The sequence below is a fragment of the Sus scrofa genome, chromosome 3, assembly GCF_000003025.6.
Source record: "Sus scrofa isolate TJ Tabasco breed Duroc chromosome 3, Sscrofa11.1, whole genome shotgun sequence".
NCBI lineage: Eukaryota > Metazoa > Chordata > Mammalia > Artiodactyla > Suidae > Sus > Sus scrofa.
In genome coordinates, this window is record NC_010445.4 from 79,182,836 (window position 1) to 79,206,162 (window position 23,327).

At 36.9% G+C, this 23,327-nt stretch overlaps 1 protein-coding gene across 9 annotated transcripts in view; it reads right to left on the reverse strand.

Moving 5' to 3' along the window:
* The window catches only part of EHBP1 (EH domain binding protein 1), a 354,576-nt gene that overhangs the window by 275,521 nt on the left and 55,728 nt on the right, over positions 1-23,327 (reverse strand). For all 9 annotated transcript variants that reach the window (XM_021087469.1, XM_021087472.1, XM_021087470.1 and 6 more), the window contains exons 3-4: positions 15,331-15,388; positions 3,138-3,233 (exon numbers count right to left, since the gene is read on the reverse strand). In XM_021087469.1, the coding sequence (XP_020943128.1) occupies positions 3,138-3,233; positions 15,331-15,388 (154 nt within the window). The remainder of the gene's footprint in view (positions 1-3,137; positions 3,234-15,330; positions 15,389-23,327) is intronic.

Below are 23,327 nucleotides of genomic sequence, written 5' to 3' on the forward strand. Positions count from 1 at the left end.
AAAAAAAAAAAAATATATATATATATATATATATACACACACACACATATATGAATATATATATGAATATATACATGAAAAGAAAAAAGATGTAAAGGAGCAATGTTAATGTTCATTTTCAAGTTAAAATGGCATATCTAAATAATTAACTAATTATATTAGTGACTAAACAAAAATATTTGTAATGAAAATTGCTTCTAGTTTAGATCAATTAAGTCTTTGTTATATCCTTTCTACCTCTAATGTCTCTTTTCTTATCACTGCACTAAAGGGAAAACTGAAATTGGCTTAAAGAACCATTTCTTCTCAAAACTCTAAAATCTTACTTTTTTTCATTTACTAGAAATAGCTATTTTCATTGTAATTCAAATTTCAAAATCAAGCATGCAGGCTAAAAAAGTTAATCTCTGGGAGGTCCCTGGTGGTCTAGTGGTTAAGACCCAGTGCTTTCACCACTGTGCCCTGGGTTCAATCCCTGATGCCTTATCAAGTCACTAAACGCCATGGTCAAATAAATAAAATTAAAAATGGTTAAAATAAATAAGTTACTCTCTGATTAATTCACAGAAAAATAAAACAAAATTTTTTTAAAAGCACTTTGCCTATCAACACACCTCTATGAATACTATATATACTAAGGACAAAAAGCGTTCAGCGCAATCCTTTCCTATTTGCAAATTTCAAGATTAAGTGAATTATGAAGCTTCAATAAGTAAAAGAAATGGGGAAATATGAAAAAAAGTTTTCCATTTGAATATTCTAAATATTGTTCAAAAACAAGATTGAAAAATTACCATGGAAGAATGTAAAATTGCTTTATTTTACTTTACTCTTTTGCTTTTTGTATTAGAATTCTGGGAGGATATGGAGTCAGGAAGATAAAAATGTTGGTTGGAAATGTTTTTTAAATATTTTAAATGGTCACAAGATTGCCTCCATAGCACAAATGAAGAGAAATGTGTTACATAGTAAACTGGGGAGGAAGGGGTATTTGGGTTTTTTACCCTACAGACTAACACTTAAAGACAAAAGTTCAGGAGTTCCCGTCATGGCGCAGTGGTTAACGAATCTGACTAGGAACCATGAGGTTGCGGGTTCGGTCCCTGCCCTTGCTCAGTGGGTTGACAATCCGGCGTTGCCGTGAGCTGTGGTGTGGGTTGCAGACGCGGCTCGGATCCTGCGTTGCTGTGGCTCTGGCGTAGGCCAGTGGCTACAGCTCCGATTGGACCCCTAGCCTGGGAACCTCCATATGCCGCAGGAGCGGCCCAAAGAAACAGCAAAAAGACCAAAAAAAAAAAAAAAAAAGACAAAAGTTCAGTGACAAGATATGCTGAACATTCTCATTAGTACTTGAAAACTACACTTACCTCCTAATCCTCCAAGTAACACATTTCAACACCCACTTTCCACTGAGAATCAGTTAGTGCATATCCTCTCCCCAAATACATGGCTGTCAGCCATTTATCAACTCTTTCTAACCCCTTGTTCTCTATCATTGTTTTTTTCAAAGTTGTGTAACTATGTCCATTTATTTGCTTTACCACTAGACTAAATCAAAACACACTAGAGATTACTTAAAAGTCTCCTTCAAGCTTGTCACAGATTTTGCTATTGTAATCTATATTCAATGGTTTTCACTACAGAATAGGCCATACAGTGTAAAAAACAAAAACCCAGTACTACATCACAGTATGAAAGGACAGGTTACTTTCCTCTTTCGTTTCAGTTTCTTTATCAGTACAATGGGAATAATTATAGAACCTTAGTGATGCTGTGAGAGTTAAATGGAACAGTGCTCTGAAGGTCTTATTGTTAACCTCCAAGTTTACTATATCATTCTAATAGAAGAGGTATGGATAAGGGGGTTTAATGACAGACTTTTAGATCAGCTGACTGAAGGGTAAGAGGCTCTGATCTTTCCTGAAAAGAAAAAGGAAGAGCAGCTGGAAGCTCATTCCTTATTTCTTCCAGGTAAACCAATCAAGTAGAGTGTATATACAATAAGCATAACCAAGTAATGTTATAATGCCAATAATAATAATAATGCCAAAACTACAAAATACACATAAAGTGTTAGGGATCTTTCATAAACTAGAATATTTATGAAATACAGAGCATTTAAAATTAGGGTCCCATCTGTGGGTTAGTACATTAACATTTATCATATTGTTTTGTTCTACTGATCCCTGCTGTAGTTCCAGAACAAATGAATATACTGGATTACAAAATCAAAACCACCTTTTTACTTTTGAAACACACTTTTTCATACTCTAAGCCATATAACTTGCCCACTTAGATTTCATATCCTAAAATATTTGGTGGATTTTTAGTGGGTTTTCAGAAAACCTTAGTTAAGTTAATTAAGGCAGCTTAATGAGATGTCTTTCTTCATTCTATCCTTCTGCACAACTAACTCTGACACAATTGGAATGATTCAAAGAAGAAATAACACATTTGTTTCCTAATCTCACCACTTGCAAGAAGGCTGAAACTGAGACATACTTGTCCTCATCTTTTTTTTTTTTAGCAAATAAGGAGTTAGGAAAGTAAATATTTAGTTCTTAACTGTCATGTGTAAGGACTATTTTATTATGTTTCAAGAAATACGAAAGACATTCAAGAAAAAACATACATATGAAAGAGTCAGGTATAGGCACACTATGTTTTTGGATTTGCACTTGGAATTTATTACCAGAATTTTGATTTTAAGCTACAGTATTTATAAAATATTAATATCAGTAAATATTTATCAAATATAACCTTTAAACTTATATTAACATCAATAAAACATTTATCATATGGTAATTTAAAAACATATTATTAGTCAAACAAGGCTAACAAAATGAAACTCAGGACTAAGAATTCCACAAACCTCAGCTTTCCACAGAAAAAGTACTTTACTCCATTTGAGCTTAACTAGAATAAATTCAAAAAGACTCCCAAATTTATTCAGACTTTATTGACCAAGAAACACCCTGATATCCTTGCATTGTTATAAATTGCTGTATCTCTAAAAATAGTGCATATTAGTGTACCAGATTGGACCCAAATGTACAGGACAACAGATACGGAAATATTCCATCATCTAGAACCATGATTATACAATAATTTCTGTTACTTATAAAAATGGAACTTACCTTGAAAAGTGTCACAGTGATTTCAATGTTTTCAGGAACAGGCCATACCACAACACCACGGTATGGATTTTTTATTCCAGGCTGCCAGCTGTGAGCCTACCAGAATGAAAATAATGGCTTCAATCTAAAGAACAGGAAATGCAATGTTGATAATTTACAAAAATACATTGACCCTATTTAATGATCCAAAAGATCCATCTCCCTAAAACAAAAATGATTAGTCAAATAAAACTTTTCAAGCATTAAACTTAGGCCGTGGACAGTACTATATCACATGGTAGCTACAGATTACTAACTGTAAACAAACCTTTATCCCCTCTCTCTCTCTCTCTCTCTCACACACACACACACACCCACACACCCACACACACACACACACACACACACACACACACACGGAGGCAAAAATGATGTGCCTTTTTTTTTTTCTTTTTAGGACTGTATCTGTGGCATATGGAAGGTCCCATGCTAGGAGTCCACAACTGCTGCCTATGCCACAACAATGCCAGATCCAAGCTGTGTCTGCAACCCACACTGCAGCTCACAGCAACGCCGGATCCTTGACCCACTAAGCAAGGCCAGGGATCAAACCCACGTCCTCACAGATACTAGTCAAGTTCTTAACCCACTGAGACACAACAGGAACTCTTGAATAAAAATCTTATTAGGATATTTTTTTAATCAGTCTCTGATCTAGAACTCAAAGGCAAATTCATTCTTTAAAAGAAGAAACTGATCAAAATGGCAGAGGTGTGAGATGTTATGCTCATCTTCTCCCACAAACACATTAAAAAAAACCCACATCTACATGTAGAACAATTCACACAGAACATCTACTGAAAACTGGCAGAAGAACTTAAACCTCCTAAAAGGGCAGGAAATCCTCCACATAACTGGGTAGAACAAAAGAAAAAAAAGAGAGAGAGAGAGAGAGAAAAGAAATCAGGATAAGACTAGCACTCCTGAGAGGGAGCTATGAAAGAGAAAAGGAACCTGCACCCTGGGAAGCCACCTAACCGAAGCAGAGATCAGCCAAGTTGGAGGGACCTCAAAGTTGCTGAGAAAGGAAAGCAGCTGGACTGAGGAGGGCAAAGCAGAGTGAGAGCAGATCATCTGCACCACTGCCCCGGACACCACAGCCTGAGATGCTCAGGCAGGGACTGGGCACTGAGACTCAGGCTCCAGAGGTCAGTTCTGGGGAGAGCACTAGGATTGGCTGTGTGGAGACAGATGGGCTGAGGGGCTAAGGAGAAGTGTGCCATGGGCTGGGGAGCAGAACGCTACAGCCGAAAGAACCTGGGAAGAGGTCTGGGCCCATAGGAGAAACAAGGCACTGTTGTTGGGGAGGGCAAGAAGAGGAGGGGCAGACTGCCATAGGAATCTCTTTCCCTGAGCACACATAGGCTCTCAGATGGTGGGGCACCTCTGGTGCAGGCTACTGGTGGTGAGAGGCCACTTGCTCAGGCTTCAGGAGACTAGATACCTTTTGTGTGGGCTATGGGTGGCCAGGCACCTCTTGTGTGTGTTGAAGACAGCAAGGGGCTAAGCATGACATGGCACCTCTTGCATGATCTGCAGGTGATGGGAACAAACCAGAGCAGTCATCTCAAAAACCAGAAGGGGAAGGGGATGTGGCCCATCACCACTAGGGGTCTGTGAATAGGCTCCACCTGTGGCCTCAGTTAACTCAGAGGTCGGCAAAAACAGGGCACTGCAACTGAGCACCACCCGTTGATGCTCTCACTCCCCTGGGAACAGACCTGCCCCACTGCTGCCAGTGCCAAACACTCTGTGCAACACCCACACATGCTTGATCACTCTCACTTGCCAGGACCCTGCAACTAGGAGCAGCCTGTGCAGCAGCTCCTGTGTGGGCTAAGAGGGACAGGGTGCTTCTTGTGTGGTACACAGGTGGCAGGGGGAAACCACCACAGTTACTCTGACTCCAGAGGTGGGCATGGCCCACCACCAATAAGGGTCCATGAACAGGTACCACTTACAGCCCCAATCACCTCAGAGAGCACCACAGAGGAGAGCACTTTAACCAAACACCAGCTGTTGTTACTCTCTGCCATGCCACTGCCAAATATTCTGGACACGGCCTAAGTCTGCCTGAGGCTCATTACTACTTCCCAGGGCCCTGCAACTAGGAGTATCCTACACCACCTTCCTGCAGGTCTGTGCTACTGTCAAGAGCCCAGCAACCAGGCACTGACTACTAGCCCTAACTACTGCCTCCTTGCCCTACTACTATCTCCTTCTCCCTGGGAAACACACTCAGCACCTATCAAGAGGATAACAGCCTGCTCATACTGAAGAAAGAGGTAGCAAATATCCAAACTCCCAGCCAAAAATATACAGTAAACCCCACAAAACACAAATGGGCGTGTTTACAAAGAAACAGCCCTCCAAGACTACAGTAGTTGGTTTCCCTAAACTCACAGAAAAAAAAAAAAAAAAAAAAAAAAAAAGTATAAGCGAAATGAAGAAGCTCAGGAACCATTTCCAGTTAAAAGAACAGGAGAATTCACCTGAAGCAGCAAACAGTGAAAGAGACCTCCGCAGTCTAATAGACACTGAGTTCAAAAGGGAGACAGTAAAAATACTGAAGGAATTAAGGGTGACTATGAAGGAATTAAGAGTAGATATAGGAGTTCACGTCATGGCACAGTGGTTAATGAATCCGACTAGGAACAATGGGGTTGTGAGTTCGATCTCTGGCCTTGTTCAGTGGGTTAAGGATCCGGCATTGCCATGAGCTGTGGTGTAGGTTGCAGACGCAGCTCGGATCCCACATTGCTGTGGCTCTAAAGGAACTAGAAAATATAAGGAGGAAGCAAGAAAAATTAGAAAATTCATTGTCAAGTTAGTGCAAACTGAGTTAAAGGAACTAAAGAACAGAATGAATAATGCAGAGGAATGAATTAGTGACTTAGAAGATAGAATGGGGAACTCAACCACTCAGGACAGCAGACGGAAAACCAAAGGAAAAAACATGAAAGCAATATAAGAGATTTATAGGATAATATAGAGTGGGCCAATCTACACATAATAGGGACTCCAGAAGGAGAAGAAAAAGAAAAGAGGATTGAAAATATATTGGAATAAATTATGGCTAAAAACGTTCCAAATCTAAAGAAAACAGATATCAAGATACAGGAAGCACAGAGGGCCCCAAACAAGATGAACCCAAATAGGCCCACACCAAGACATATTATAATAAAAATATGAAAAGTTAAAGAAAGGATTCTAAAGGCAGCAAGAGAAACACAAAGCATTAATTATAAGGGAACACCCATAAGACTATCAGCTGATTTCTCTACAGAAACACTACAGGCCAGAAGAGGGTGGGGCAAGATATATTCAAAGTTCTAAAAGGGAAAATTTGCAGCCTAGAATACTCTACCCAGGAAGAATACCATTTAAAATACAAGGAGAAATTAAGAATTTTGCCAACAGACAAACAAACAAAAAAAAGAGTACAGCAATACTAAACCTGTTCTAAAAGAAATACTGAAAGAGCTTATCTAAATAAAAAAGAAGTATGAAGAAATAGGATGGAGGAAATCACAATTGGAAAGCAATCACTTAAATAAGCCAGTATACAGATTGAAAAGGAAAAAGAAAAAAAAAATTGTGAGAGTGACAATAAATACAAGGAACAGCAAAAGGACAAACAAGAAGATGTTAAAAAAAAAGACTTCAAAATCATAGAAAGGGGGGTAGGAAAGTAAGGAAATCTAGACTCTTTTTTAAAACACTGTATTTCAGCCTATATGACTATCAGGCTAAAGCAAGCAGATATTGGAATGGGTTAACATACTTGAAAAACAGGGCAACCACAAATCAAAACCAAACATTACATTCACAAAAACTAAAAAGAAAAGGACACAAGAGTAAAATAAAAGAAAATCATCCAACTAAAGAAAGAAAAGAACAAAGGAGAAATATAGAATCAACTGGAAAACAAGGTTTAAAATAGAAAACACATGTTTATCAATAATTACCTTAAATGTCAATGGACTGAGTGCTTCAATCAGAAGACACAGAGTAGCAGACTGGATAAAAAAGCAAGAGCCTACAATATGCTGTCTATGAGAGACTCACCCTGGGGCAAAGGACACATAGAAATTGAAAGTGAGGGGATGGGAAATGATATTTCATGTCAATAGACAAGACAGGAAAGCAGGAGTTACAATACTCCTATCAGACAAAATAGACTTTAAAATGAAAGCCATAAAGAAAAACAAAGAAGGACACTATTTAATGATAAAAGGATCCACTCAAGAAGAGGATATTACAGTCATCAATATATATGTCTCTAGTATAGGAGCACTCAGATACATACAACAAACACTGGAGTTCCATCATGGCTCAGTGGTTAATGAACCCAACTAATATCCGTGAGGATGCAGGTTTGACCCCTGGCCTCGCTCAGTGGGTTAAGGATCCGGCATTGCTGTGAGCTGTGGTGTAGGCTGGCAGATACAGTTCTGAATGGACTCCTACCTAGGAACCTCCATATACTGTGAGCATGGCCCTTAAAAAAAAAAAAAAAAAAAAAAAAAAAAAAACTAACAGACACAAAAGGAGAAACTGATGGGAATACAGTAACAGTAGAAGACTTTAACACCCCACTCACATCAATGGACAGATCCTCTGGACAGAAAATCAATAAGGCAACAGAGATCTAAATGACACAATAGAAAAGTTAGACTTAATTGACATTTTCAGGACAGTACATCCAAAAAAATCAGAATATACATTCTTTTCAAGTGTACATGGAACATTCTCAAGCACTGACCACATACTGGGGTACAAAACTAACCTCAACAAATTTAAGAGTATAGAAATTATTTCAAGTATATTCTCTTACCACAGTGGAACAAAACTAGAAATCAACCATGGGAAAAGAAACTGACTAGGCAGAGACTAAACAACATGCTACTAAAAAACCAATGGGTCAATGAGGAAATTAAAAAGGAAATTAAAAAATACCTTGAGACAAATGATAATGAAGACAACCATTCAAAATCTATGGGATGCCACAAAAGCAGCACTTAGAGGCAAGTTCATAGCGACACAGAACTTCCTCAAAAAAGAAAAACCTCAAATCAACAACTTAACACACCATCTAAATGTACCAGAAAAAGAAGAACAAACAAAACCTAGAGTCAGCAGAAGGAAGGAAATCATAAAGATCAGAGAGGAAATAAATAAAATAGATTCAAAAAATAATAGAAAAAAAAATCAATAAAACCAAGAGCTGGTTCTTTGAAAGGGTAAACAAAATTGACAAACCTTTGGGCAGATTCACCAAGAAAAGGAGAGGGAAAAAACCCCCAAATAAACAAAATAATAAATGTAAAAGGAGAAATCTCAACGGATACTACAGAAATACAAAAAACCATAAGAGAATACTATGAACAATTACATGCCAACAAATTTGACAACCTCGAAGAAATGGACAATTTTGGTCTGCCAAAACTGAAGCAAGAAGAAACAGATCAACTGAACAGACCGATCACTAGAAATGAAATTGAATATATAATAAAAACACCCCCTACAAACAAAAGTCCAGGACCAGATGGTCTCACAGGCGAATTCTGCCAAACATACAAAGAAGAACTTTTACTATCCTTCTTAAACTTTTCCAAAAGGTTGAAGAAGGAACACACCCAAAGATATTCTATGAAGCTACCATCACCATAATACCAAAACTAGACAAAGATACTACCAAAAAAGAAAACTATACGCCAATATCTTTGATGAATATAGACTCAAAAAATTCTCAACAAAATTTTAGCCAACTGAATCTAACAACATGTAAAAAAGATCATACACCACAATCAAGTGAGATTCATCCCAGGATCACAAGGATGGTTCACATATGCAAATCAATTAATACCATACACCACATTAACAAAAGAAAAGTCAAAAACCACATGATCATCTCAACAGATGCAGAAAAAGTATTTGACAAAGACCAGCATCCATTCATGATAAAAACTCTTACCAAAGTAGGTATAGAGGGAACATACCTTAACATAATAAAAGCCATTTATGACAAACCCATAGCAAATACAATACTCAATGGAGAAAAGCTGAAAGCCTTCCCACTAAACTCTGGAACAAAACAAAGATGCCCATGCCCACCACTTTTATTCAACATAGTAATGAAGTCTAGCCATAGCAGTCGACAAACAAAAGAAATAAAAGGTATCCAAACTGGGAGAGAAAAGATAAAATTGTCACTCTGTGCAGATGACATAATACTATATATAGAAAACCCTAAGAACTACACACAAAAACTTCTTAAAATGATCAACGAATTCAGCAAAGTAGCAGGATACAAGATTAACATTCAGAAATCAGTCACATTTCTGTATACTAAAAATGAAATACTAGAAAAGGAATATAAAAATACAATACCTTTTAAAATCACACCCCAAAAAAATTAAATGCCTAGGAATAAACCTGCCCCAGGAGGTAAAAGACTTGTATGCTGAGAACTATAAAACATTAATCAAGGAAATTAAAGAGGATTCAAAGAAACAGAAAAATATTCCATGCTCCTGGGTTGGAAGAATTAATATCATAAAAATGGCCACACTGCCCAAAGTAATCTTCAGATTCAATGCAATCCCCATCAAATTACCCATGACATTTTTCACAGAACTACAAAAACAATCCAAAAATGTATATGGAACCACAAAAGACCCAGGATTGCCAAAGCAATCCTGAGGAACAAAAAACAAGCAGGAGGCACAACTCTCCCAGACTTCAGGCAATATTATAAAGCCACAGTCATCAAGACAGCGTGGTACTGGTACCAAAACAGACATACAGGCCAATGGAACAGAATAGAAAACCCAGACGCCTATGGTCAATTAATCTTTGACAAAGGAGGCAAGAATATAAAACAGGGGAAAAGACAGTCTTTTCAGCAAGTGGTGCTGGGAAAACTGGACAGGTTCATGTTAATCAATGAAGCTGGAACAAACACACCCTCACACTGTGCACAAAAATAAACTCAAAATGGCTTAAAGACTTAAGTGTAAGACAAGACATCATAAAACTCTTAGAAGAGAATATAGGCAAAACAATCTCTAACATCAACTGTACAAATGTTTTCTTAGCTCAGTCTCCCAGGGCAACAGAAATAAAAGCAAAAATTAACCAACAAGACCTAATCAAACTGATAGACTTTTGCAGAGCAAAAGAAACCATAAAAAAAAAAAAAAAAAAGACAGCCTATGGAATGGGAGAAAATAATTTCAAATGATGCAACTGACAAGGGCTTAATCTCTAAAATATACAAACAACTCACACAACATAACAGCAAAAAAACCAACAACCTGATTGAAAAATGGGCAAGAGACTCGAATAGACAGGTCTTTGAATATTTTGCCAAAGAAGATATACAGATGGCCAACAAGCACATGAAGAAATGCTCAATTATTAGAGAAATTATTAGAGAAATGCACATCAAAACTACTATGAGGAGCCACCTCACACCTGTCAGAATGGACATCATTAACAAGTCAACAAATAACAAATGCTAGAAAGGATGTAGAGAAAAGGGAACTCTCCTTTATTGTTAGTGGGACTGTAAATTGGTACCACTATGGAAAACAGTATGGAGGTACCACAGAAAACTAAATAGAGAACTACCATATGACCCAGCAACCCCACTCTTGGGCACATATCTGGATAAAACTTTCCTTGAAAAAGATTCATGCACCCGTATGTTCACTGCAGCACTACTCACAATAGCCAAGACATGGAAACAACCTAAATGTCTATCAACAGATGAATGAATTAAGAAGATGCAGTATATATACACAATGGAATACTACTCAGCCATAAAAAGAACAAAATAATGCCATTTGCAGCAACATGGATGGACTACAGACTCTAATGCTAAGTGAGGTAATCAGAAAGAGAAAGATAAATACCATATGCTATCACTTATATCTGGACTCTAATATAAGGCACAAATGAACCTTTTCCACAGAAAAGAAACTCATGGACTTGGAAAACAGACTTGTGGTTGCCAAGCGGGAGGGAGAGGGAGGGGATGGACTGGGAATCTGAGGCTAATAGATGCAAACTATTGCATTTGGAATGGATAAGCAATGAGATCCTGCTGTATAGCACTGGGAACTATATCTAGTCACTGTGATGGAGCATGGTGGAGGATAATGTGAGAAAAATAATATATACATATATATATATGTATGTATGTATACGTGTGCCTGGGGCACTCTGCTATACAGTAGGAATTGAAACACAGTAAATCCACTATAATGGAAAAAATAACAATCATAAAATAAAAAAGAAGGAACCAATTGTACAGTCTGCATTTAAGTTCATTTTCCACTAAACTCACAAAGTGTAATGTTTATTTAGGGAGCAGAATTTCCACTTAACTTGTCTAGTGCTTATCATTTTATAGATTTCTTTCCCCTTATAAATCTTGATTATCAAAGTTCCCTAAGGTACACTGCAAAATGTGGGGGTCAACACTCTAGTCCTTCCTTTGTGGAGGCATTTCCAGCCAAAGTTGATGGAAAATGGTATGTCTAAGGATATGCCATGAAGGTGATAATAAAAACTAACACTTATGGAATACTTTCTATATGTCAATCCATGTTTGGAATTTACTTATGTTCAAATTCTTTCCAGAAACATTGTGAAAAGTAAAAACTAGACTATTTTCAGAGTTCCCATGGTGGCGCAGTGGTTAACGTATCCAACTAGGAACCATGAGGTTGCGGGTTTGATCGCTGGCCTTGCTCACTGGGTTAAGGATCTGGCATTGCCATGAGCTGTGGTGTGGGTCGCAGATGTGGCTCGGATCCTGCATTGCGGTGGCTCTGGTGTAAGCCGGCGGCTACAGCTCTGATTAGACCCCTAGCCTGAGAACCTCCATATGTCGCTGGAGCGGCCCTAGAAGAGGCAAAGAGACAAAAAACAAAAACAAAAACTATTTTCTGGCCAATGGTTGCAGAGATCTATTTTCCCCCTAAGTGATTTCAATGGGACTTAGCAGCCAATCATGTACATGTTAAAGGAATAATGTCAGAAAACAGAAGAGTCTTTCAGGAGAAAACAATGATTCTAGTCTTTGGATTTACTATAACCAACAGCTAATTTTTAAAAATAATAGCTGGGGAAGTTCCCACTGTGACACAATAGGTTAAGGATCCAGTGTCGCTGCTGCCATGACATAGGTTGCAGCCGCAGCTGAGATTCAATCCCTGGACTGGGAACTTCCATATGCTGGTACAGCCCAAAACAAACAAACAAATAAACAAAAACATAAAAACAATAGCAAGGTTTTTTTAAAAAAAAAGAATTCCAAAATATGGATCTCAAGCTTCTCAAGATTAAAAAGAAGTTATTTGTTTAATGCTTACAATAATATAATAATCTTTTTTCATAACTTCTGAAACTGATTTTTATGTCCTTGCTTAGCTGTAAGACAATTTATAGAACAGTATTTCACATACACATGAACATATTAGGTATATAGTATACACTATAATAAATTAAACATATTGTGGGTCCTCATAAATTTTTTGTCTTTTTAGGGCCACACCCATGGCATATGGAGGTTCCCAGGCTAGGGGTTGAATCAGAGCTGCAGCTGCCAGCCACAGCCACAGCAACGTGGGATCTGAGCTGTATCTGTGACCTACACCACAGCTTATGGCAACACCGGATCCTTAACCCACTGAGCGATTCCAGGGATCGAACCAGCATCCTCATGGATACTAGTCAGGTTCGTTAACTGCTGAGCCACGATGGGAACGCCTCATAAAGTTTTAAAAAGAAGTACATTTATAACATTTCAAGAGAAAACACAATTTTTCTTTTTTTTTGTCTTTTTAGGGCCTCACGCCTGCAGCATATGGAAGCTCTCAGCTAAGGGATGAATTGGAGCTGCAGGTGCCAGTCTACACCACTGCCACAGCAACTCCAGATCTGAGCCGCGTCTGTGACCTATACCACAGCTCACTGCAATGCCAAATTGCTAACCCACTGAGCAAAGCCAGGCGTTGAACCTGCCTCCTTAAGGATATTAGTCGGGTTCGTTACCACTGGGCCATAACGGGAACTCCACAATGGTTCTAAAATATCCAGAAAGATGGAAAAAATAAAAATCGTTATAAAATTTTTTTTAAAAAGATGCAAACTATTGCCTTTGGAGTGGATAAGCAATGAGATCCTGCTATATAGCACTGGGAACTATATTTAGTCACTTATGATGGAGCATGATAATGTGAGAAAAAAGAATGTATACATGTATGTGTAACTGGGTCACCTTGCTGTACAGCAGAAAGCTGACAGAAAACTGTAAACCAGCTATAATGGAAAAAATAAAAGTCATTATAAAATAAAATATCCAAAAAGGACTTGAAATATTAAGAGTATCACAAATGGAAAATGAGTTCCACAAGAAATAATTTCTTCTAGAAAATACTGCATTATGAGAAAAATCAATTGTAGCCTCAAATGTTTGCATTTCATCATCTGGATTCAATCAATATTTGGTACAAAATGAAAAAGAGTCTAGACCTAAAAGAAAAGTTATTTGACTGACTTTCAAAGACATAATTAAATTAAAAAGTATATTTAACTTCAAACAAATATTCTGAATTGATCTTTAAAGTATTTTGTTTCATAATTTTTTAAGAAAACAATTAGTATCTAATATTAAAAGAGGGGAATCACTTTCTGTTGATAGCTAATAACATTTAGGGTCTATTTCTAATGTTTATAGTTATAGTCAAATTCACCTATCATACTTAGTAGGTGGCCTAATACTGTTCCTTTTCACAAAAGCCTAAGGACACACTAAGCAAAACTGACAGAAAACTCTATTTTCAGAACCCCTTCTCACATATAAATAAGAAAATATAATAGGTCCAAAATATAATGCCCCCAAACTATAAATGTACACTTTGAAGAAGATGCTATTCATGCAGTAAAGTAACTGGACTTTTCCTATAGTGCTGGTAGGAATATATTCAAAGTTAAATACGTACCTACCCTAGTACCCAATGAGTCCATTCATATATTCCTGTAACAGATTTACTCACAAGAGTGAATATTCAGGATATTCACTGGAAACCCCAAATCTTCATCAACAGATGTACAACTAAATTGTAGTATAGTCACATAATGGAATAGTACTTGGCAATGAAAATATTAACCACAAATATTCACAAAGCCTGAATAAATCTTGAAAACATTATGCTATGCAAAATAAATCAGATATAAAACAGTACTACTATATGATTGCATTTACGAGATTTGAGAATAGGCAAAAATAGTCTAAGGAGATAGAAAAATCAGAGTAGTAGTTGCCTGTCATGGTTGGGAATTGACTGGAACAGGACACAATGGAAAGACGATGGAAGTAGTCTGTATCTTGACAGGAGTGATAATACACAAGTAGATATAGATCAAAACTCATAAAATTGTATAATTAAGATCTGTAACTTACATGAAAAGTAAATTTGATTTCAATAAAAACAAAATTTGAAGCCCTTAAAAAATTTTAAACTCTTAAAAATTTTAGTTATAGGAATTGTTCTAAGTCTACTTACAGAAAAATAAGCCTTTAGTAAACATGCTTGTAGTTATTGTGTGCTAATAAAAATATTTACCTGTCTATAGATTGGAATTTTTTAAATATCTAGAATTGTTATTGTATATTTAAAAATTCTGTTCTACTCCCCCAAAAGCCATGAACCTTTGAAAAATCCAACTACCTCTCTTCTGCAACCCAGCAATGGACTCAGACAGCTCATCATTCCTTAAGTGTGCCTTAGCTTCATTGTCTGGAATCTAAATAAAGCAATGCTAGGTATAATTCTGTAAGTGATATTTTTTAATCATTAATTACCGATAACCCAGCACAGGGAAGTTAAATAATTACTGTGTTATTCAAGGCTATCGAATCCAAGATCAAAGCTCAGGTATGTGGCTCCCCACTTTAGGAAACTGCAGTAACAAGACTACATAAAATTCCTTGATCAATTATTTTAGTAGAGTAGATAATAAGAAATGACACAAAATAACAGTTAATTTAAAATATTCTATACTGGGACCAGAAAAGCTTAAGAATTTGACCAAAAGTTAAATTCAACATTTCAGTAAGAAATTTAGAAAACAGACAAACCTTGGAAGACTTCCTTCGGCTTCTTCTTGTCCAAACTACCACCAGTTTATCTGGTTGCCTGCCAAACAAGAAAAAGATTTAGTATAATTTACCTTCATTCAAATTAATAAAATTTAGTTCTAGTGCCTTTAAAAGAACAAAAATGTCAGTTGCTTTAGATTACATAGAGCTATTACAACAAAGTTCTGTAAATTCTTCAAATATATTAGATGTTCAATACAGACGTGATCTAATTTAAATGACTATTATTTCATCACATGTTTTTCTAAAAATACATTACCAAGTTAATTCACTGGGACAAACCAAGTTAAAATAATTAGAATGGTGACTATTTTTAAAAGAAAAGCACACATACATCTTTTCTAAAAATACGACTAACACATTATCTGTTTTAATTTAAAGAAAATAAACATAAAAATGGTACTTCCAAAATAATTTAAATCTATGATTTACACTACTTTTGCATTTCTATCTTATGAACAGTGATCATAGTTTTCAAAACATTTTTATAATCATCATCTCAAGTAGCTTCATAAAAACTATACAGTACCAAAAAAATAGGCTAGGTACATTCTGACAATGTTAAACAACTCATCAAAAGCTGTGGCAGAACCAAGACTGAAACACAGGTCTTCTAACTCTCAGACCCCTTTTCTTTTCTTTATCTTCTGACCGTATAGTTAAAAACAAAACAAACTCAACATTTTCAGCTAATACAACTAAGTTCTCTTTAGTGCTTAGGGAAAACATCAAGACTATGGTTATCAGTTATATTACTTAGATTTTTATTCTTAAAATTTTTAGATTAGAACTTTTTAACCCAGAAACGAATGATACACCCATCTTGGTGACACCTTCTATGTCTCTTTCATTTTACCTTGGAATTTTCCACTATCAGTAGATGACCAGTGCTCCTTCCTACCTTCTGACTTACAAATATACATGCGAAAGGTCACCAGCTATAAATTCCTTACCCAGTGATTCATCTAGAAATCTGTCCAAAAAGAGAATCATCTATGAAAAATGTAACTGAGGAACTGACCTAATGTAGTACAGAGAAATAAAGTAATAAAAAAATATTTTTAAAGAAGGGATATTGAGAAGTATGTACACCTAACAAATTCCAGTGGAATGGCAGAAGCAATATTAAAGCAATAAATAAGGCTAAGAACGTTCCAGACTTGAAGACAGGAGTTCTTAAATAGAAAATATACATTTACAAATAAACAGGATAAACAAAAATTAATCTATATATACATACCTTGCAATCAAACTACAGAACAGTGAGAATAAAGAGAAAAATTATAAAAGAAAGACAGGTTACTAGCAAAGGAACAATTATGCTGACAGCAACTTCTCCTTAGCAACAACAGTGCCCAAAAGACAGTGAAGCTAAAGATCTTTAAGTGCAAAGGGAAAATAGCTGCCACCCTGGAGTTTTATACTGGCTAAACTACTCTTTAAGAAATGGTTTTAGGCATATAAAGACTAAGAGTTTACAGGGCATATAACCCAGCTAAATATAAGATGGAGTAGGATGCAAGAAGCAATATGGTGCAATGTTAATGCTTGTTCATTTCAGGTGGTGGAACCTAAAGAAAAGCTACACAAAAAACAAGAGTAAGATTCCAATAATGAAATTATTCGACCGAGGAACCTTCTAAACAAATGTAGCTGATGGTGTTGCTGATGGTGACAGTAACCAGCATAGTAGGAAGAGAAAAATGGTGGTTTTCCATGAAAGACTAAACTTACGTCCCAAAGAGCATCAGGCTTCAAAGATAATTAACTGTAAACAAAAACCAGTAGAACGCTTTGGAGAATCTTTCCAGTGTGAGATGTTGGGAACAGTAGCCAAATGCAAAAGTGCTAAATTACAGGTGAAATAGAAGAAATCTTCTATGAAACATCAGAGTGTTAATCTAAGAATCTGTACCAGTGGAGAAACAAACAAAGCCTTGTTCAACACACAGAGAAGTAGAATAAAAAACAAACAGAACAAATGACAGTGAAGATGGGGAGCAGTATGGCAACAAGATGGAGCTGGGCAGAGGTTTTACAAGCAATGATGGCAGTTTAACAGCAGAGAGACTGAGTGGCCAATCTTGTTTGAAAGCATTGGTGGCTTGCTGGAACACTTTGCCTAGATTACTACACTTAACCTTTTCACTATGTTCTCATGCCCATATCCCCAACCCAACCTCAATCAACTCAATTATATTTCTATGACACTTCTTTAGAAATGCTACAAAAATCTTACCGATTTTCCGTATTATCCTTACTGGGCTCTTCTACCAAGTGTCCTACAAACTGACAATTGAAGGTTGAATTTAACAGAATTATTTGAACTAAACTGTATTCCATTTTACTTTTGTTTAAATTTAAACTTTAAAAAGCATTTCTTACTTTTAAATGCCTGTAAACAAGGTCCATGCTTATCCAGATCACTAGAGCCTTCAACAATATTAACTTCATACCTGAGCAGCTTCATTGTTCAGATGAACTTTAGTCTCTGTTTACATTTGACCCTGTGGCAACACAGCATGCAAGATAGCACCCACATTCCTGAATAGGGCTTATAAGGCACTTTACCACCTGACTCTGATCTACTTTTTTGGCTGTAAAACCTGCAAATATCTCAAATGTATCTTGCTTTCCAACCAACCTCTGAACATTTATTCAATTTCTTCACATCTTTGCATGTTATAAGCTCTTTTGAAAATCTCTTCTCTCCTTTTCTGTTTGATCAAGTCTTATCACTTCCTCTGTGAAAACTTGACCGTTTCTCATTTTATTTCCACTTCATTCCATATCCTAAACCTCAGCATAGTTAACTGCTCCTTCTACTGTACTTCCAATAATATCCTAGACACTTCTATTTTAATGTCCTATATGCCCTATATTATTTGTTTCTATTTCTGTCTCCTCCACTAGACTCTAATGTTCCTTTATCAACCATATCTCATTTATCTTTGTACTCCTAGCAGCTAATAAGAATTTAGTACAAGATCAACACTTGATGATCATTTGCTACCGAATGAACCTTAAATTTCATCAAGGAATTCTCAATTGGTTAATTATAATTGATGAAGTCCAGCTAAAGCCAATAATTCTTCTGTGCAGCTTTCTTGAGCTTTCTTGAGCTTTGCATGTATCCTCACCTTGGCTGAATACTGGAACCTCTGGGGAAACACTAAAAAATAAATACTGATGCCTAGGTTCCACCCTAGAGAATCAGATTTAATTAGTCCAGTGTGCACATTTTTTAAAATTTCACAGGTAATCCTAATGTCCAGCCAAGGTTGAAAACCACTGTTTTACCAGAAGAGTGGTAAGTAATCCCCACACTCTTGACGTGTGACACTAGAGAGGCACTAGCTGTGATGGCAGTCGGGGTGTCTCCCCCTCCACAATATCGTCCTAGTGTCACCTGCACTGTTACCTCCTTCTAAATTGGCCTCTCAGCAACCCCGCCACTCATCCATTTTGATTAGAATAGGGAAGCCTCTTACCATAAAAAATCAAGAAGGGTGGTCCCCTAACCTGTATGCCTTAAGTTACAAGCATGTAAATAGAATATAAATTACTTATTTGAGAATGCCCTCCAGAAACAGGTAAACTTTTTTGTGATTCGAAGTCATGTCCAATTTTTAAAATGTCTTCCCTAGAAATCAGCCCACCTTTACATTATCAGGGACAAAGTACAGCAGAATGTTCTAAAATAAAGAACTGTGCTGTAAGTTATTGTTCTCATAGAAGAATTCCAATAACCACACAATTAATATTTTAAGCATCCATGCTGTACTAGAAAAGAACCATTAAATATTTATTTATGTGCTCTTAGGAGGTCAGCAAAGAGCAACTGTGGGAGTTTTATTCAACTACCAAATAACATATAATTACACAGCTTTCTATCAAAAAATCAAGACCAACCTATAGGACCCAGGTTTTAGAGAGAATTTAACAATCACATATTTAACATTTCTATTCCATTACCTAAGTTAAGTAACCAGATAGCCCTACACATAATACATACACAGACATATAAGCACACATGTATATTTATATATAGAAAATTACATATATATTTTATATACATAGATATAAAATGTATACATAGACACACTGCCTATGAATTCCACTGGAAAATTTGGATCCTTTTGGTGGGCTTATTCAGGGGAGGAAACTATACATTTAAAAATAAAAATTTATCTTCTATCTTACCCTCAGAGTCCTTACAAAACAAAAGCTGAATCTGGAGGTAGAAGACTTATCTCACACTATGATTCTAAGGCTAAATTCTGGACAGGAGTAAAACAGAGTGGAAGAAGGAAGAGATGTGAAAGCTACAATGAACCAGCTTATAAAGCTGTAAACTGTACTTTCTTTCATCTATAACTAAATCTGAGGCCCTCATCTTTGCCACTAGTGAGCTTCTATATACCAAAATAAAATTAAAGTAAAACACTTCTGGCTTAAATGTAGACTCCTTTACTCTTTTCCACTCTCTTATGTGTGTCAAGTGTGTGAGGTGAGACTTGAAAAGCCATGAGAAAAATTCCAAAGCCATAACGTGAAAACTAGTCTCACTGCTCTCCAGAATCATAATAAGCATCCAACAAATGTTTTTATTGAATACCTATTACATTTCTGGTCCTGTGCTGAGCAATGGAGATTCAAAGACAAAAGAAGACAAATCTTGATCCTCTGGAAGTTGAGAGTCTAGTGGAAAGACAACTAAATCAAATATCCAACTCCAGGCACAACCTGGGGCTGAGGAGACAAAAAAGACCTTATACAGAGAAGAAATATTTATAAACATCTCTGGAAATAAGCACGTTGACAAAAAAAGAACCTGCCCAACTGCTGAGACTATCTGATTTAGAATGTATTTTTTAAAAAATTTGGAGTTCCTGTTGTGGCTTAGCAGTAACGAACCCAACTAGTATCCATGAGGAGGTGGATTCAATCCCTGGCCCTGCACAGTGGGTTGAGGATCCGGTATTGCTGTGAACTGTGGTGGAGGTCACAGATGTGGCTCAGATCCTGCGTTGCTGTGGCATGGGCTGGCGACTGAAGCTTGGATTCAACCCCTAGCCTGGGAACTTCCATGTGCTGCACCTGCAGCCCTAAAAAGCAAAAAATTAAAATAAATAAATAAATAAATCTACAATTTATGACACTTTAAATATAAAGTCCAATAAAAGATGAGTAACTAATCACAATACATCTGTCTACTAGAAAATTATAAAGCCATTAAAAATATTTTCTAAGAACATTTACAAGCATGGGAAAACCGTTGGGTTATGGGATGGAAATACTGTGAAATTGGATTGTTATGATCATTATACAACTACAGATGTGATAATTCATTTGAGTAATAATAAAAAAAAAAAGAATATACTTTTCTGGGAGATCCCATCATAGCAAAGAGGAAATGAATCTGACTGGGAACCATGAGGTTGCGGGTTTGATCCCTGGCCTCATTCAGTGGGTTAAGGATCCGGCGCTGCCGTGAACTGTGGTGTAGGTCACAGATATGGCTCAAATCCCACATAGCTGTGGCTGTGGTGTAGGCCGGCAGCTGTAGCTCTGATTCAACCCCTGGCCTGGGAACCTCCATAGGCCATGGGTGCGGTCCTTAAAAAGCAAAAAAGAAAAAAAAGAATATACTTTTTTGTATTTTCTGCAATGAACTTCTGCTACTTTACACTGGAGAATTATTTAAATGTGGGGGGTATTTAAAATAAAACAACAGCACTTTTAAGTGTGAAACCAGTATGGGCAAAGTTAAACAAATTAATTTTTAAATTTTCATTAAATTTAAAGAGCTCTCAGCTGAATTAATTTGTTTTCTAGGTCAAAAGAAGCAGAGGAGGTGTATTCTTTATTTTAAATTAACATAAATATTCCCCAAGGTCTGAGCTGGCCATAGGCAAAATTTTGAAATAGGCCCAACTTGATCTAGCATCCTCCACTCCTTCACCTGCATTCCTTTGAATCCCTGGGGCATTCCTCCTTGAGGCTGCAGGCAATATGGCACTCTATTATAAGACCAAATAATAACAGCACAAAAAATGCTTTTCAGATCGCTCATTCTTCTACATCAGTTAAAATCGCCCTTTCTCCAGGGTAAGTGTCTTAGGAAGATTAGTAAAAGGAAAGAAATCTAGGAAAACAAATTGTATTAATTTAGGAGATAAGAATTTGCAAAAAGAAGGCCCCTCAAAGATGACACAGTACAAGGTGGCTGAGGAGTTCCCAGTCGTGGTGCAGTGGTTAACGAATCCGACTAGGAACTGTGATGTTGTGGGTTCGACCCCTGGCCTTGCTCAGTGGGTTAAGGATCCAGCGTTGCCGTGAGCTGTGGTGTAGGTTGCAGCACGGCTCAGATTCCTCATCTCTGTGGCTGTGGCATAGGCCGGTGGCTGCAGCTCTGATTAGACCCCTAACCTGGGAATCTCCATATGCCTCAGGAGCGGCTCTAGAAAAGGCAAAAAGACCAAAAAAACACACACACACATTAAAAAAAAAGAAAAAAAAACAAGGTGGCTGAAATAGTTCAGTTGGGAGAGCGTTAAACAGATGATGACATAGTACAGAAGAAAGAATACTAGATTAGAGGTTTGGAAACTTGTTTTCACTAGTTCTGGCACTCAGTGACCTTAAGAATGTCTTACCATTTTTCTGAGCCTGTTTCCTAATTTATCAAATAAACAGACTGCAATTAAGACCTCAGCTAGTTCTGCTAGTTCTAAAACTTTAGTTCACTGACTGAAAGATTAAATGACTCAACACAGGGAACTATATCTAGTCACTTATGATGGAACATGATGGAGGATAATGTGAGAAAAAGAATGTATATGTGTATGTATAACTGGGTCACTTTGCTGCACAGTAGAGCTTGACAGAACACTGTAAATCGACTATAATGGAAAAAATTAAAATTATAAAATAAAACAAAATGATTAATAACACCAAAAGAAAAAAAAAAAGATTAACTGACTCAAGTTGGTTAAATATTTGTGGTTTAAAAAGAAATGAAGGAGTTCCTGTCGTGGCTTACGGTAAGGAACCCAGCTGGTATCCATGAGGATGCAGGTTTGATCCCTGGTCTCACTCAGGGGTTAAGGATCTGGTGTTGCTATGAGCTACAGTGTAGGTCACAGACACAGCTCAGATCTGGCATTGCTGTGACTGTGCCGGAGGCTGGCAGCTACAGCTTCAATTTCACCCCTAGCCTGGGAACTTCCATGTGCCACGGGTGCAGGCCTAAAAAAATAAAATGAAATGAAACAGTTAGGAATAGGGTAAAGAATTTGTGGCATGGAGTCCCTTTCCTCCTGTTTTCTGACAACCTAGAGGTAGCTAATATTTGAATAATATTATGAAACAGGAAGTAGTATCTTTTAGCAGAGCAGCTAAACTGACCACTGAAGATTCAGGCTCCTTGTCCAAAGCATAATGACAACCTGGGAAATGTTGCAAGAAGCCCCTCACTCTGCTACCACCACCACCACTGTGTTGACACTGAGATAGAACTATACGATACTTCTCACCACTGGAATGTGAGAAGTAACTGGTGTCACTTCTGGAGGGAAGTGGATAATAAATGAATATCTCCACACCAACAGAATGGAGAGGATTCCAAAATGCAGAGGAGGACAGACTCATAAGATCAAAGGTATATGGGCTCCTGAATGACCACATGGAGGCCAACTGACCTCTCTAACTGAAAAGTTAGCAAGAAATGAACTTTTATTAGGTCAAACCACTTGGATTTTGGGGTGTGTCTGCTACCGTAATCCTTCAATATTAAAGAAAATTCAAAAGACACACAGACAGCAATAAAATAGCTGCTACCTTATAGAAGCTGAGAATGTAAAGTGCTGAGACTAAAGTTAAACTTTTTATGGTTTAAAAAGTTGTTTTTTCACATATATGAAGTCCATGTCTCTAACAATAAAAGAACTTGGTAATTAATATTTATGCCACTG